The sequence below is a fragment of the Bos grunniens genome, chromosome 18 (assembly GCF_055505025.1).
Source record: "Bos grunniens cultivar Pamir isolate PY7600 chromosome 18, Bosgru_T2T1.0, whole genome shotgun sequence".
Taxonomy (NCBI): Eukaryota; Metazoa; Chordata; class Mammalia; order Artiodactyla; family Bovidae; genus Bos; species Bos grunniens.
Genome location: NC_141182.1, coordinates 49,593,807 through 49,610,785, shown reverse-complemented (window position 1 = coordinate 49,610,785; position 16,979 = coordinate 49,593,807). Strand labels below are relative to the sequence as shown.

General features: G+C 48.1%; 1 protein-coding gene and 1 long non-coding RNA gene across 3 annotated transcripts; one reads left to right on the top strand and one right to left on the bottom strand.

Moving 5' to 3' along the window:
- The first annotated feature begins 23 nt into the window (after positions 1-23).
- LOC147353846 (uncharacterized) lies at positions 24-9,804 on the top strand. Of its 2 annotated transcripts, XR_015145995.1 has the most exons (4): positions 24-307; positions 802-881; positions 2,874-3,060; positions 9,337-9,804. It is a non-coding gene; the product is annotated as an uncharacterized LOC147353846 (long non-coding RNA). The 2 variants fall into 2 exon arrangements; XR_015145996.1 differs by lacking the exon at positions 802-881 and having other exon boundaries at positions 33-307.
- PSMC4 (proteasome 26S subunit, ATPase 4) lies at positions 5,367-15,955 on the bottom strand. The gene is made up of 11 exons (XM_086352529.1): positions 15,878-15,955; positions 14,878-14,976; positions 13,824-14,010; positions 10,627-10,773; positions 10,436-10,545; positions 10,239-10,332; positions 6,540-6,707; positions 6,378-6,454; positions 6,067-6,235; positions 5,788-5,843; positions 5,367-5,601 (listed from the first exon to the last, which is right to left on the bottom strand). The coding sequence occupies exons 1-11, from the start codon at positions 15,911-15,913 to the stop codon at positions 5,488-5,490; spliced, it is 1,257 nt and encodes a 418-aa protein (XP_086208655.1). The 5' UTR covers positions 15,914-15,955; the 3' UTR covers positions 5,367-5,487.
- Between the last annotated feature and the right edge of the window lie 1,024 nt (positions 15,956-16,979).

Sequence of the window (16,979 nt, the reverse complement as noted above, 5' to 3'; positions counted from 1 at the left end):
GGGTGGAAGTTTACATCCTCCCCCTGGGCCTTCTGGGAAATGTAGTCCACGGTCGGTAGCCGGTGGGCTTGGGCTCTGAGTGTGCAGGCGCAGACACGCTCGGACGGGGCGGCTCTCCTCCCGAACTCTGGTACCCGCGTTCTCGCGCGGTGAGCTGACAGAACTCACCCGGGAGCAGTCCCGGCTATGCGAGCCTCGACAGCCCTCCAGACAATGGAGTCCACAGTCTTGACAGCCGAGTGCGTCCGTGGTGCCGCCCTGAGGCCGACCGCGTGCCAGGCGGATTCTGTCAGATTCTTCCCTCGAGGTAGTTCCGGCGCGTGGTTCACAGGCGTGTGTCCCTATGTACTGGCCTCGTGAGCGTGTGTACATGTGTGTGTTTGCCGCTGTGAGGGTTGCGGGACCGACTGTGCCTTCGGCTGAGAATGAGTTGTGTTTCTGCGTGTGTGTAATTCTTTGAGTGCCAGACGGCGTGTGCTGAAGCAGCACCTAACTGGAAGGAGTCCACGGCCTGGAGTGTGATTCGTGACTGAGCAGTGAGGTGAGAGGCGCGGTGGAGACCGTGGCTGTGCTGGAGTGTGACTGGGGTGATGTGTGTGTGATGGGGTGGGTATGCGGGTTGCTGTGTGGCGGGGGTGGTTGAGCGGCCGGTGCAAGTCAGGCTATGTGGAGATAGGTCCGTGAATCTGAGTGTCTGCGTGTGGTACTTCACGGGTGCCAGTGGCCTTGTGACTGGTACGCGTGTGTGATCATATGAGCCACAGATCTGTTATAAAAAGAATACGTTGCATCTTCTTGCAGCATCAGCTGTGTTTCACGACTTGAGCAGAAGATTTTGCCTGTTTGTATAGAATGAATGGACTTCCCTAGTAGCTCAGAAGGTAAAGCATCCGGCTGCAACGCAGGAGACCCGGGTTGGATCCCTGGGTCAGGAAGATCCCCTGGAGAAGGGCATGGCAACACACTCAAATATTCTTGCCAGGAGAACTCCATGGACAGAGGAGCCTGGCTGGCTACAGTCCATGGAAACTCCATGGACAGAGGAGCCTGGCTGGCTACAGTCCATGGAGTTCCAAAGAGTCGGACTCGACTGAGTGACTAACACACACATAGAATTGAATGAATTTTTTCATAGAGAAAAATGGAAAATCATAGTAATTTTTTTTAATATGAAGGAATTCTTTCCACTCTTCTGTGATGTTATGGGTCTGTGGCAGATACTTTTGAGAATCTTGGACTGAAAAAATATTTCACTTTATGCTTGGGAAGGCAGTGTGCCATAGAATAGTGAGCCCACAATTAGTCAGATGATAACACATTCTGTTCTTCCTCTCCCCTTTCTGAGCAATTCAGTCCTAAAGCTGTAAGATGGGCTTGGAGCCTGAGCAGGATGAGAAGGGTGGTCATGCAGGGAGTGGCTTGAGGCATTGGGCCTGGGATTCTGATCAAATGTAAGTAAATATATCAAGTGCAATGGGAGTAGCCAAGCTTCTCCCTATCAGCAGGGAACCTCAGACATGGAAAAGGAGATGACTAAAATGAACCTTGGGATGGTAGGTTGAAACTAGATGTAATGGTTTGAACTCACAATTATCTGTATGGTTCTTGGCCTTCCCTAATCAATAGAAATTGACTAAAGGCCAGACAAGAAATTCACACAAGGCTTTACTGGGGCTCCTGCGGGCTGCAGTAGGGAGCATGACAGGTTCCCGTTTGCTCCCTAAGGGGTGGGTGTGAGCTCGTTTCTTATATGGGGTGAGGGTAGGGGTGTGTCCAGGGGTCAGACTGGAGGGGTAGCTTAGGTGGTTTGCCCTCCCTCTAGTGGTGTTGAGTGCAGGGGGGCATGTGCAGTAACCCTGCTTTTGCTTCCAGCTCTTCAGAAATGGCATTTGGGGTTTGGGGGGCAGTTTTTTTTTTTTTTCTTTTTTATCTTTTGGTCCAGAATTTGCCTGTGTATGCACAGTTATTTGTAGTCCCATATAGTTTCTTTGTATTTTGTAGCTCAAGGAGAGGTGTGTCCAGGTGCAAGCATTGTAGTACTGAAGCAGAGGGCCCCAGGCCTATCTCAGATTGATATAAAAATTAGTGAGGCTGACATGGAAGACTGTTTAAGTCACCTGGGATGGCTGTAGTGTGATCTGTGGCATCATGACATGGCTTCTGGTCTGTGGTGATGTTTGTCATGTTGCTGCATTTGTACAGAGTCATTTTTGATCAATCAAGTCCTTTTTAACAACTTAGCAGTACATGTACTGTAGTCTCATCTGAGGTATGCTTACTGATCCTGGTTGTACTCAAAGGAAGTGTTACTAAAGAATACATGAGGGACTTCCCTGGTGGCCCAGGGATTAAGAATCCATCTTGCAATGCGGGATGTGGGTTCAATCCCTGGTCAGGGAACTTGGAGCCTTTGTGCTGTGGAGCAACTAAGCCTGCGCACCACAACTAGAGTCCGTGTACCAAAACGAGATCCCACATGAGGCAGCAAAGATCTCGCGTGCTGCAACTAAGACCCGATGCAGCCAAATAATAATAATAAAAAAGAATAGGTATATATGAAACCTGGGGAAATGATCAACATTTGTCTGAACTGTTGTTCTGTCAAGCCAGGGTACACTCCCCATTGTAGGAACTGCAGAGGTATTCACAAAATGGATCATTACTGCTCCTGGGCAAAGAGTTTTATAGGAATTTCTTTTTCAGTGGAAACCTACCACCTGGTCCTTGGATGATGGTTACACAAGTGTTCTATTTATAATAAGTTGTTACATTACACATTTGTATTTTGGGCTCCTTTATGTGTATTATTATAATTAAAACAATTAAAAACAAAAAGGCTTACATGTATTTTTTTCTTTCTCTTGTCTTTGCAGAGCAGAGAAAAGGGATCTGTTTCCCTTAGAAGGAAAACATTTGCTTTCAAGACTCCACTTCCAATGTGTTCACGTGTCGGGCTGTTCAGCAAACTGGCCTTACTTTTTCCTTCATAATGCAGTAGCATGTAGCTGAGAACAGAAAAAAGCAGTCCCTGACATCCAGGAACTGGCCTGACACTTACAGGTAGGCCTCAGTGGTATTGAAAGATAGCTTAGTGCTCACAGCTGAGCCACATTATCCTGTTGGACATAAGCAGTCTCACAGAACATCAGCATCGGGGTCACTCAGACCATAATGATGGGGGGCCACTTTATAATTTTGTCTAAGCATAGACAACAAGGTTGCTAGGCAACCCTCAAAATATACCAGATATCCCTTCTTCCAGCTAATGTGAGTGGCTACTACTTTTTACCAATTAGAGCTTCACACTAGTCTGCTGTCATTTCTGGGGTACATGGCTTTGGTTTTTTCCCAGTCTCTTTGCCCTTTATCACTGATGTTTACAATGTGTTTTATCCCTTTGTGACAGGACCCAGGGATCACTCCTGCGTTTAAATTAGGTACTTAACAACAGTAACAAAGCCATGCCAAAAAAAAAAAAAAAAAAATGGATTTTACAAGTCCTCTTGAAGGAGGGAAAGAAAGGAAGGAAACTGCTGAAGTGAGGTTGGATCCTCAGGTCAGGAAGATCCCTTGGAGGAGGAAATGGCAACCCACTCCAGTATTCTTGCCTGGGAAATCCTTTGGACAGAGGAGCCTAGCGGGCTGCACTCCATGGGGTCCCAAGAGTTGGACACGACTGAGCAACTAAGCAACAACAAACCTAATTCAAGTATAGGACTTCCCTGGTGGTCCAGTGGTTAACACACCACATTTCCAGTGCAGGGGCAGGGGTTCGATCCCTAGTGGGGGAACTAAGATCCTACATACCATGTGGCACAGCCGAAAAAAAAAGGTCAAGTATATATTGAGTACAAAGTGTATTAGAAAAAAAGCATTCTCATGGCACACTTACCCTGTATTTCCCTGTCTACTTCCAAGAGGCAAGGACCTCTCATCCTTTTGTTTCTTTTGCAACTTACTTCCATTATTTCTAAACTATATGCTTTTGTAAACTCATCAGTTTTGATATTAGGTGCTACTGAATATGAACGGTGAAGACTTCAGGTGTCTTAACAATCCACTTTCCTCTTGATCATGCTGCTTGGTTTCCTCAGAAGGAATCCTTCAGTTGCCTGCCCAGGGCACTTATATCTCATCTTCAGCATGGCCCCTGTCTCATCCTTGCCCCAGGTACACCAGCCCGGAAACTGATGGCCCAGCCTCTGCAGAGTAAATCTGAGGTCTTCAGCCAGGCTGGGGAAGGGTCACAGGGCCTGGAGTACCAATAGCTCATTTGTTTCCTGCACACTCAGTGTATCAGTTCTGGTTTTTATGTAGCCTTTCAGGCAATCCTCCTGTTTCCTGCCCTCACCTTCAGAACCTGGCCCCTCTGGTTTCTGGACTTCCCAGTCGTTCAGGTTCATGTTTCCTCAGATCTGCTACATCAACAAGCATATCTCTGTGTCTTTTCAAAATTGTTTCATTGCCATCTCCTCCCTCCTTCTGTGTCCACGAGAATTTATAACCTACTTTTGTTTTCGTGAGGTGCCAGGAGGGAGGAAGAATTAATTAACTTCTCTGCTCAACCTGCCATGCTTATCTACAGAGGAATCACCTGTCTCTTCAAGGACCTGATTCCTGACTGTTTCTCCTTATACCTTCTTACCATCTCACTCCCAACTATATGGTGAAATTCACACATTTGTCCAAGGAACATGAACTGAATGTCTGCCATGTGTGGGAGCTGAGACTTGAATTGTGATCAAGCTACAATCCCTGATTACGAGGGAGTCCAGTCTGGAGGAGGCAAATGTAAGAAGTCCCAAGCAGAGAATGTGCACGGTGCAAGGGCAGCATAGGGAAAGGGTTACTTCCCTTTGGGGTATCGGGGAAGACTCCCCAGAGGGAGAGGGGTCTAAACAGAGACGTCAAGAGAAAGTGGGAACTGATCCGACCAAACACATCTGTGCCCCAGTGAAATGGTAGGAAGAGCCAGAGACATTCACAGAACTCAGGCGTCCAACTTTCCCCTTGCCCCCTCATCCCTGCTCCAGGGGACTCTACTGGGTGGCTCCTCTGTCCTTGATACATACTGAGTGTAAAGAAGGTAGGAATTGCCCAAAACTTGAATGGTCTTCTACCTGTAGGAAATGTGGGTGAGGAGATTATAGAGGCTTTATTTTATGGTCATGGGCTGTTCATTTTCCATCCTTTTCCCCAAATTTCTGAAGAAATTTAGTGTGAATTCTTTACTTCTCCCTCAAGCTGTTAACCAAGCCACGTACCTCAACTGCCTATCTGTCAGGAGAGCAGGAGGGGCACAGAGGATCCTATTAAAGTACCAGCTTCTCCAAAGGAGTTAAACTTGTAAGGAGAAATTAAACACATTCAGTCATATTTGTTTAATGAATAAATCAATCCTGGGTAAAGAGGAAAGAGAACTAGGTTTGGGGAAAGAGGCTGGGGAGGTGAGAGAAGCCCCCAGCCCCTGTGGTTTGGGTAGAGGGGTCATTTGTAAAATTCATGCTCCTGTTCGTCTTTCTTGATGACTGTCTTGTACGCTTTCTCGAAGTCCTTGGCCAAAACAATGTAGCGATTCTCTCGGACAGCCAGCATCCCGCTCTGTCAAGGGATAAGAGTTAAAACCTACTCCTTGCACTCCCCGCCTCCGGTGATGGTGCAGGAAGACACAGACGCAGCCCAAGACCCAGGGTGGCAATGAGGACAGAAGGACCGTGGCAGAGTGGTTTCAAGAGGAAGGGTCTTCACACATACCCCTGCCCAATCTAGACAGAAACCATCACTCACCTCCTGACAGATGGAGTTGATATCAGCTCCTGAAATCTTATCTGGTCTAGCCACATCTGTGGCAGATGTGTTAAGGAAACCATCCCCTGCATGACAGGGTTAACGCCCAGAGCCAGAAGTTGCCCAGAGCCAGAAGTTGTTCGTGGGCTGTCTTTGTTATCAGCCCCTTCCCCAAACCTTGGTCTCCCACCTGCTCAATCTGGATGGTGGTGATGGCAGAGGTGGAGATACAACCCCCCTTCCCAACAGTGACCTCCCCTTGCTTCTAGAGGAGGATACAATCTTCCAAGTCAACCTCCTCAGAGAGATTCATCTTGCTGGTGATAGTAGAGAAAATCAGTCTCTTCTGGCGGCGGTCAGGGAGTGGAAATTCAATTTTACGGTCAAGGCGTCCCGGCCGCAGCAGGGCAGGATCCAGGGTGTCTGCTCTGTTTGTGGCCATGATCACCTGGCATCGGGGACAGGCCAGCTCAGACCTCTGTCCCTTCTATACTCTCCCTCCCACTGCAATAGCTATCCCCTCATAGGCCAGCCTCCATCTTTCCCTGATTCCCACACCACACCTCCCCTGCCCGTCCTGAATCCCAAACCTTGACGTTGACATTCTGGTCGAATCCATCCATTTGATTCAGTAGCTCCAGTAGGATTCTCTGAACCTCCCTGTCAGCTGGAGAGTATATAACATGGTCAGCTCAGGGCATCCCGTAGGCAAGGCTGCCCAAGACCCCAGGCCCTGTGTAGGCATCACTCACCCCCTGTCTGGGCATCAAATCTCTTGGTGGCGATGGCATCAATCTCATCTATGAAGATGATGGCAGGTGCGTTCTCCTTGGCCAGGCGGAACACGTCCCGGACCATGCGAGGGCCCTCGCCCAGGTACTTCTGTACGAACTCTGAGCCCACGACGCGGATGAATGCAGCTGATGGCAGGATGACAGGGGTCAGACGAGAATGGGACTCCTGCCTGCAGGGCCCCGTACTACTTTAACTGAAACTGAGCATTCCTTGAGGACATCCGTTTCTTTGGATGGCCACTCCAAGTGGTCAGGTCATTCTCTCATGACCTGGGCAGGGTCCTAGATCCAGTCAGGAGGACCAGCTACTCAGTCGTACCCCTCAGAGACCCAGCAGCCCAGATCGTGACTCCTGCCTATGGATGTGCCAATTTTTGGCCCAACATTTAAAAATCAGGATATTTAAAAAAATGTGTCTGTACTCCAACATGCCTATAAAATAGAGCTAGAGACATTAATGGAATCCACTGTATATTAAAAAAAAAAAAGTGGATTTTCAGAGTGCTTAAAAAACCAGCAAGAAAACAGGCTTTTCATACACTAAGGCATCATGTTGCCTCACCAAGAGCTCAGTTCCATTTGCTCAAAGGACCCACCTTTGAATATCATGCAAGAGTCAGGAACCAGGAGCACGTATTCTGACATAACAGGTGGCAATGGGGTTGACAACAGGTTTGTTCTGGGCCTGCCTCTCCTTTCTATCTTTTCTTAGAGTTTAACTTGTTTGTTAGTGTCTGGATGTGGCGTTGTGTTGCACGGAACAACTTTCAGGACATTCCTTCCAGGTACCACAGAGAAAGGAGACACAGAATCCACTAAGTAGACCTGGTCATAAACTAGGAGTTGTGCAGCTTGTAGCCCTGTCCTTCTCTAATATGGTGGCTACTGAGCAAATGAAATGTGGTTGGTCCAAACAAAATGAGATGTACTCTAAGTGTGAAATACATACCAGACTTCAAAAGACAGTACCAAAAAAAGTAAACATCTCAATAAATGGCCATCAACAAATGAATGAACAGACAAAATATGCTTTATACATACAGTGGAATATGATTTGGCCTTTAAAAGGAAGTAAGTTCTGACACATTCCAACATGGGTGAGCCCTGAAGACATTATGCTAAGTGGAAGCAGGCAGTCACAAAAAGATAAATACCGTATGACTCATCCACATATATGAGGTGCCCAGAACAGGCAAATTCAGAGACTGAAAATAGAATAGAGGGTTATCAGGGATGGTGGGAAGGGAGAAATAGGGAATTATTGTTTAATGAGTACAGAGTTACAGTTTGGGATGATGAACAAGTTCTGGAAATGGATAGTGGTGGTGACTGCACAGGACTGTGAATGCACTTGATGTCACTTGTAAATTGTACACTCACAAAGTGGTTAAAATAATAAATTTTACATTACATATATTTTACTACAATGAAAAAATTATAGAAAAAACTCAAATTTCCTATCTGCTACATGTTAAAATAACATTTTGAATATACCAATTAAATAAGTAATAGATATATTTTAGACTAAGTTCACCTGTTTAACGTGTTTAAAATAATGAGTACTTAAAATTTTAAATTATATATATAGCTTGCATTCTATAGCTGACCCTTGAACAACACAGGGTTTAGGGGCGCCGACCCTCTGTGTAGTAGAAAATCTGTGTATAACTTTATAGCTGGCCCTCCGTATCTGCAGTTTTGCATCTATTTATCCAACCATGCATTGTGTGAAAAAATCTGGGTACAAGTGAACCCTCAGAGTTCAAGCCTCTATTGTTCCAGGGCCGTATTTCTATTGAACTCGCCCTGTCTACAACCACCTTACTCTCAGGACAACAGCCAAACTCTCTTATATTAGCACTAAGATGATTTATATTCATGCCCTTTCTGACCTCTTCAGCCTCATCTTCTGGTCCCCCAGCCCCTCCTTCAGTTATTCTCTGAACACCTACCACAATTCAGCTACTGGGTGGACACTGGAAACACAAAAGGACAAAATCACCAGTTCCCTGCCCCCACAGAGTTTAGTCACGGTCTACTCACCACTACTCGTGACTCCCTAGATAAGTTCTTTCTCACTCCCTGGTCTTCACAAATGCTATTCCCTCTCCTTACAGAGTGCCTGGCAGACTCCTCACACCTCTTTTCTGGGACCCCTCTCTGAGAGGCCTATGCAGAATGGATTGACAACCCTCCTGGAGGCTATCCCACTACCTTCCTTGCTTTCCTGAGGCATTTGCTACTCTGTAGACTGTCCCCACCCAGGCTCACTTCCTACCATGACCCCTTGCTCACGCGGCTTCAACTATAGGGGCCTCCTCACTGTTCTGGGACATTAAGCACATACCTGCCTCAAGGCCTTTGCACCAGCGAAGTCCCTCAGCCTGACACACTCCGTCCCCCAGATGTTCACATGACTCACTCTCTCAAAAGCGTATTCTAGGTCTTTACATAAATGTCACCTCAGAAAAGTCTTCTCTGACCACCTCCAGTCCTGGCACATAAAGCTACAGCCCCTGTTTTTCCCTATCTCCCTGCCTCTTAATTATTTTCTTCAGGCATTTAGCACCATATGACATATGACCTATTCATTCATCTGTTCAAGTACTTCCTCAACTAAGACATCAGCTCTATGAGGTATGGAGACTTTGTTCTCTTCACAGCCATGTCTTCCACACCTAGGACACAGCTTGTTGTGTATCAGGTGCTCAATAAATACTGAGTGACTAAGTGTTTATTGTCCTTTTTTCCTCAGCCAAACTGGGAAACTCTCCAATGCAGGGGACGTGTCTGGCTCATCTCTCTATCCCAGCACCGGGGACTGCAGAAGTTCAATGAGCTGCTAAACCAATGAATGATCACGACAATGGCTAATATTTACTATACTTGCTATGTGCCAAGGTACAGTTTTAGAAGCTTTATATTGGTTTAATCCTCTGAATAATCCAGAAAATTAGGAAATGGAGTCACATAGAGGCTAACTTGCCAAGAAGTTACACAAACTAACTTACATAAGTAGTACAGCCTTACATAAGAAGTTGTAAGAGGTCCATATTTCAAAAACCCAGGCGGCCTGACCCAGTGCTTACCCACTACTCTCTACTGCTCCCTGGCTTAATATATTAAGATTTTAAGAGTCCTGTTTTTAGGCTTTTTACAAACAGTAATACAGTGACTTTCAGACATCTTTGAAATTTACAAGAAATACATTTGTATAACCACAGCAGATATGTGTATGCATATTTGTGTGCATTAAGTTGCACAAACAATATGAGCTCTTAGTACGTGGGGTGAACTCTGATGTTTTCTGTTCTGTTTTACTTTTTAAAATGCTGGTTAGAACCCATGAATTTGAATTCATAATTACAAACAGGCCATGACCCACCAAAGGAAAACTATGTCATTATTTCATTAATTCTCTCCACAATCATGCTATGAAATGAACGTTTTATTAGATGAGGAAGCTGAGGCACGAGAGTAAAGTCACCTCCCCAGGATGGCATCGCCACTCAGTAAGACACACACTGGGGCTTTGACCCCAGAGCCCACATTCTTAATCGCCATGCCACGCTACTTCCTGGGGAGGATGAGAGAGCTGAGGGCAAGGTCGGAAAAGCCCAGAAGACCAGAGCTTGGGGGAGGGGCCAAGCGGCTCACCTGTCGTGTGATGAGCCACAGCCTTTGCTAGCATGGTCTTCCCGCAGCCAGGTGGGCCGTACATGAGGACGCCTCGAGGTGGGTCGATGCCGATCTGAAGCCCAGAGGTGGAGAGAAGGATGAGCCAGGGAGTCCATCACCAGCTGGAGACCTGGTGGACCCGGCCTCTCCCTCCCCTGCCAGATCTGGCTCCTTACCTGCTTGTAGAGCTCGAAGTGTGTGAGTGGGAGCTCCACAGCCTCCCGCACCTCCTGCTTCTGGATGTCCATGCCCCCAATGTCCGCATACATCACGTCTGGCTTCTGATCTGGTGGGAGAGCAGAGCTGGGGCTCCCAGCCTGGCCCGCAGGGTCCCTTCAGGCCTCCCTGGCCCTGGGCTCCCCCTCACCTGAGGTGAGCATCATGATGCTGCTGTCGGCCTCGGGGGGCAGCACGTCCACCAGGGCATTGCTGTGCTTGTGGAGGGCCACCGAGGCGTTGGGCTTGAGCAGCTCCCGGTCAATGGTGCTCAGGATGCGCACATAGTAGTTGGAGCCTTTGTGAAGGACAAGAAGGGAAAGGGGAAAATGAGAAGCCCCAGATTCTACCCCTAACTCTTGAGCTCCGGACCAGGTGACCAGCAGCCCCCTGGAATGCCTGCCCCTGGATGTCCCCCGGCAGGGCTCACTCACTGTGTCTCAGTGTGCTCTCAGTATCTTCCCCCGCATCTGTGCTCCTCCTCCTGGGTCTCAGTGAGGCCTGTGGTCCCGAGTCACTAAAGAGACCTAAGCCTCGTCCTGGGCTTTTCTCTGTTTCCCTCCACAGCCTGTCAGTCACCATGGCCTTCCACTGGCCTCCTAAAATGTCTCTCCAACCAATCCCTCCGCTCCTCCCCAGGGACCCTGCCCTGATTCAGCACCAACCTCTCCCATCTAATTTATTTATTTATTTGTTTATGGCTACACTGATTCTTTGTTGCTTTCTCTATGAGAGAGCTTTCTCTAGTTGCGGTGAGCAGGGGCTATTCTCTAGTGCAGAGCATGGACTCTAGGGCACACGGGCTTCAGTATTGGGGTGCGTGGGCTTAGTTGCCCTGCAGCATGTGGAATATTCCTGGACCAGGGCTTGAACTTGTGTCCCCTGCATTGGCAGGTGGACTCTTTACCACTAGACCAGCAGGGAATTCCTCTTTTCCCATCGAGGTCTCCGCCACAGATTCTTGCTTGCCCAGACTCCTCTATCTCACCTCCCTAGTCCACCTTCTACAGTTATGGTAGTGACACACACATCTCCTTCCAGCCTCAGTGTTTCTCTTGACCTCCAGACTTGGCTGTCCTGTAGCCTCCCAGACACTTCCCTGTGATGTCCCAGGCTGCCCTCATTCTCTCAACAAGGCTGCTTTTCTGCCCATGTTGCCATCTCAGGGACAACCACTGTCCCCGAGTCCAACAGATCAAAGACACACTCACTTTGGATCTCTCCCTCCCTTCACTACCAACTCCAGGGTCCAGTCACACACCTTTCCCCACAAGCTTTACAATCATATGGCTTGATCTAGAGGAGCAGAGGCCAGAAGCAAGAAAGGACAGGTAAGACGCAGGAACAATGACCATCATGAAGGCAGCACCTAGACCCATGTTAATAACAGCAGCTCTCACATAATAACTGAGTCCTAACCAGAGCCCGGAGAAGGCAATGGCACCCCACTCCAGTACTCTTGCCTGGAAAATCCCATGGATGGAGGAGCCTGGTAGGCTGCAGTCCATGGGGTCGCACAGAGTCGGACATAACTGAGCGACTTCACTTTCACTTTTCACTTTCATGCATTGGAGAAGGCAATGGCAACCCACTCCAGTGTTATTGCCTGGAGAATCCCTGGGACCGGGGAGCCTGGTGGGCTACTGTCTATGGGGTCACACAGAGTTGGACACGACTGAAGTGACTTAGCAGCAGCAGCAGCACACGCTAGTAAAATAATGCTCAAAATTCTCCAAGCCAGGCTTCAGCAATACATGAACCATGAACTTCCAGATGTTCAAGCTGGTTTTAAAAAGGCAGAGGAACCAGAGATCAAATTGCCAACATCCATTGGATCATCGAAAAAGCAAGAGAGTTCCAGAAACACATCTATTTCTGCTTTACTGACTATGCCAAAGCCTTTGACTGTGTGGATCACAATAAACTGTGGAAAATTCTTCAAAAGATGGGAATACCAGACCACCTGACCTGCCTCTTGAGAAACCTGTATGCAGGTCAGGAAGCAACAGTTAGAAATGGACATGGAACAACACACTGGTTCCAAATAGGAAAAGGAGTATGTCAAGGCTGTATATTGTTACCCTGCTTATTTAACTTATATGCAGAGTACATCATGAGAAACGTTGGGCTGGATGAAGCACAAGCTGGAATCAAGATTGCCAGGAGAAATATCAATAACCCCAGATATGCAGATGACACCACCTTTATGGCAAAGAGCGAAGAAGAACTAAAGAGCCTCTTGATGAAAGTGAAGGAGGAGAGTGAAAAAGTTGGCTTAAAGCTCAAGATTCAGAAAACTAAGATCATGGCATCTGGTCCCATCACTTCATGGCAAATAGATGGGGAAACAGTGGAAACAGTGTCAGAGTTTATTTTTGGGGTTCCAAAATCACTGCAGATGGTGACTGCAGCCGTGAAATTAAAAGACGCTTAACTCCTTGGAAGGAAAGTTAGGACCAACCTAGACAACATATTAAAAAGCAGAGACATTACTTTGCTAACAAAGGTCAGTCTATTCAAGGCTACGGTTTTTCCAGTAGTCATGTATGGATGTGAGAGTTGGACTATAAAGAAAGCTGAGTGCCGAAGAATTGAAGCTTTAGAACTGTGGTGTTGGAGAAGACTCTTGAGAGTCCCTTGGACTGCAAGGAGATCCAACCAGTCCATCCTAAAGGAGATCAGTCCTGGGTGTTCATTGGAAGGACTGATGTTGAAGCTGAAACTCCAATACTTTGGCCACCTGATGCGAAGAGCTGACTCATTTGAAAAGACCCTCATGCGGGGAAAGATTGAGGTCAGGAGGAGAAGGGGATGACAGAAGATGAGATGTTTGGATGGCATCACTGACTCAATGGACATGAGTTTGGGGAGACTCCAGGAGTTGGTGATGGACAGGGAGGCCTGGCGTGCTGTGGTTCATGGGGTCGCAAAGAGTAGGACACGACTGAGCGACTGAACTGAACTCAACTCAGCTCAACTCAGTAGTAGTTGTGAAATCATTTTAGATAGTCATGACCAGAATGCTGTTTAAAACAAAACAGACTGGAACAGAATGGAAAACTAATTAGAGTATCACACCACAGTGAAGCTAAGTATCCTTTGGTCAAACTTTTACTGTATTAGTTATATATACATACTTATAGAGAAGAAAAAAAGGGAGAGTATGTAAAATATGTAAAATATATTTCTACTTTTGCATCAGACTGAAAATACTCTGAAAAACACTATTACACCATCTTCCCTTGTTTGCCCTTGTAAGTTCCTGGCACATGGCAGTAAGTAGTTAACAGCTGTTGAATGGACAGATGGGTAAACCACACCCCCCTCACCCCCACCCCCGCCACACACCTGTGGTGGAGCCCACAATGGCTGTATTCTGATCCACAGCCTCCAGAAACTGCCCGATAACCAATGGGATGCTCTGGATTCGTTTCACCTCCTCCTGGGCATGGAGGAATTCCTTCTTCAGGTTCTTTTGCTCATCCTTGATATACTCCTCCTGCACCTCCAGGAACTCCAGCTCTTGCTGCAGCTTCTGTGAGCAGACAGTGGAGAAGCAGGGGATGGTTCCAGGCCTTGCTGAGCCAAGGAATGAAGGTAGGGGAATTATGGGACGCTGGGCCCTGTGCAGGGTCCAGACTGGTTTTGTTAATTTCTTTTTTTATTGGCATAGTTGATTTACAATGTTGTGTTAGTTTCAGGTATACACCAAAGTGAATCAGTTATACATATGCTATGCTATGCTAAGTCACTTCAGTCGTGTCCGACTCTGTGTGACCCCATAGACGGCAGCCCACCACGCTCCCCGGTCCCTGGGATTCTCCAGGCAAGAACACTGGAGTGGGTTGCCATTTCCTTCTCCAATGCATGAAAGTGAAAAGTGAAAGTGAAGTCGCTCAGTCGTGTCCGACTCTTAGCGACCCCATGGACTGCAGCCTACCAGGCTCCATACCCACTCTTTTTTCTTAGTTTCTTTTCCCATTTAGGCCATTACAGAGTATAGAGTAGAGTTCCCTGCACTATACAACAGGTTCTTATTCCCTGGTAAAGATGCCCTGGAAAAGGAAATGGTAACCTTCTCCAGTATTCTTTTTTATTTATTTTTTAATTGAAGGATAATTGCTTTACATAATTTTGTTGTTTTCCGCCAAATATCAACATGAATCAGCCATAAGTACACATATGTCCCCTCCCTCTTGAACCTCCCTCCCATCTCCCTCCCCATATCACCCCCTTAGTTTATTACTGAGCTCGTTTTGCACTCCGGTATTCTTGCCTGGGAAATCCCATGGACATAGGAACCTGGTGGGCTCCAGTCCAAGGGGTCACAAAGAGTCAGACAGGACTTAGTGACTAACGACAACACCAACGTTGATATTTTTCGGACTGGCTTTGAATGTACCTTGTAGCGGCTGTAGAGGTCCTCCAGGTCCTCTGGCTCAGGCCCCAGGAAGGACAGGCCAGTCTGGGGCCGTGACACAGACAGGGCTGGGATCTCATCCTAGGCCACGGAAGGAAACTCAGGTTGGAAGGTCCCCTTATGAAAGAATCTAAAGCCCCCCTCCCCACTTCACCATGAAGTCACTTGGCCCCTAATAGGTTCCTGACATCATTCAGCACCCTAAATAGATCCTGGGAACTTCTCAGCCCCCTAAAGATGTTCCTGAAGTCACCCAGCTCCTAACAAACTCCCTGGTCACACAGCCTTCCAAACAGATCTTCTGGTATCAGATGCCACTTGTAACATGTCCTCAATGTCCCAACTCCCATCTAGGGCCTAAATGTCTGATCAACTCCTTACCAGACCCCAATGCCCTCAACAGGTTCGAAATACTACAGGGGTGCCTCAATTGATGGTGAAAGTCACCATGCCTTCATACAGTCCTGGTATTACTCAGTTACCCCCCAAATATCCCTCATGAACTCCAACTCACATTAGGCCCTTATGTCACCCAGCTCCTTGGCAGGCCCCAAACATCACTCGGCCAGATTATAGATATTACTTGGCGCTCCAACACCAACTAAGCCCCAAATATCAGTCAGCTCTCCAGCTCAACCTCATATATCATTCGGCCCCATGCCCGAATCCCATACATCACTCACCACCCGACCCACTCCTAATGCCACCGGGCCTAGCTATGTCACAGCATTCCACCTAAACCTCGAAATCTTTCAGCCCCAAAGAACCTCTAGCGTCACCGTTTCCCCAGCCCCGCTTCCCAAGCCCTACTATCATCACTCAGACACTCAGACACCCAGACACCCAGCCCAGGCCTCGGATCGGCACGAAGCTCTCCACTGAGGCCTCCGAAATCACTCAGACCCACGCCTGGATCCCCAAAGTCACTCAATCCCAACCAGGTCGGCTTCGCCCTCTCCCCGCGACCCACGCCCCACCGGACCTGAGCTTTCTCCACCAGGATACCTATCTCCTCCATAGTGACCAAGCCGGCCTCTGTGTGGCCCGGCCTAATCCAGTCACCGCTTCCGCTGACGCCACCGGAAAGCAAGGCCTGGATGGGTTCTGGGAAACGTAGTTTAAGACATCACTGAGAGAAGGCTGAATGGGCGCGGTAGGTAAAGTGCAGGGCGGCTTCGTCCTGAGCTCCGCCCCCAAGACTTGCTCCTGCGCACTTTGTACCTCGCGGGCGCGCCGGCGGGCCCGGGGAGGTGCGAGTCGGCAATAGCGCGCGGGGCCATAGTCTCGCGCGGCTTTTTCCGGCGCTGGTTTTCGTGACAGCAGGCGGCGCTGCCCGCATTGGTTTTCAAACTGGGGAATTTCTTAGAGATCTGTCAGATCTGGCCAAGTGCTCTTCTTTCTTGTTTAGAGGCTTGGGCAGGGTTCTGCAGAGGCGGGGGGGTCTTTAACGGAGTTTCCACGTGGGCTGCAGCCGAGGATTGCCCTCCGCGCGGAGCCAGAAAGACCAAGGCTACTCGTAAAGGGTGACACCCTTTACCTGGCTCCAGACCCGGGGTGAGGAGCTCCAAGCCCGCCATTACCGGTAGCCGCGAATCGAGTAGAACCCATGCATTACGGATGGGGAAAATGAGGCAGCGGTGCCAGAAGCTGGGTCACGCAGGAGACCTGCAGACCTATACCAGGCCCTGTTGCTTAAGTTTTACGTGCTCAACCCATTGAATCTTGACAGACATTATGTTCCCTCTTTCGCTCTGAAAGAAACTAGAGCGCGGGGGCTCAGGTCTTCTGTCTACAAAGCCTGTGCTTCCGGCCGCGGGAAAACACTGCTGCTTATCACACCAGCTACAGTTTTGTTAAGTAAACTTTGTATTCAAGTACAGAGACGTATACATATCGTTAGTGTACCGTTCAACAGATTTGCACAAAGCGAACACACCCATGGCTTTCAGATGGCACTAGTGGTAAAGAATCTGCCTGCCAGTGCCGAATACGCAAGAGACACGGGTTCGAACCCTGGGGTTGAAAGATGCCCTTGAGAAGGAAATGACAACCTACTCCAGTAGTCTTGGGCTTCCCTGGTATCT

Coding starts and splice junctions, on each gene's coding strand:
- PSMC4 (XM_086352529.1), bottom strand. CDS start 15,913: ATGGAGGAGATAGGTATCCTGGTGGAGAAAGCTCAG. Junction 6,455..6,539: donor ATTTGATGCCCAGACAGGGG/GTGAGTGATGCC, acceptor TATACTCTCCAG/CTGACAGGGAGGTTCAGAGA. Junction 5,602..5,787: donor TCAACTCCATCTGTCAGGAG/GTGAGTGATGGT, acceptor ATCCCTTGACAG/AGCGGGATGCTGGCTGTCCG.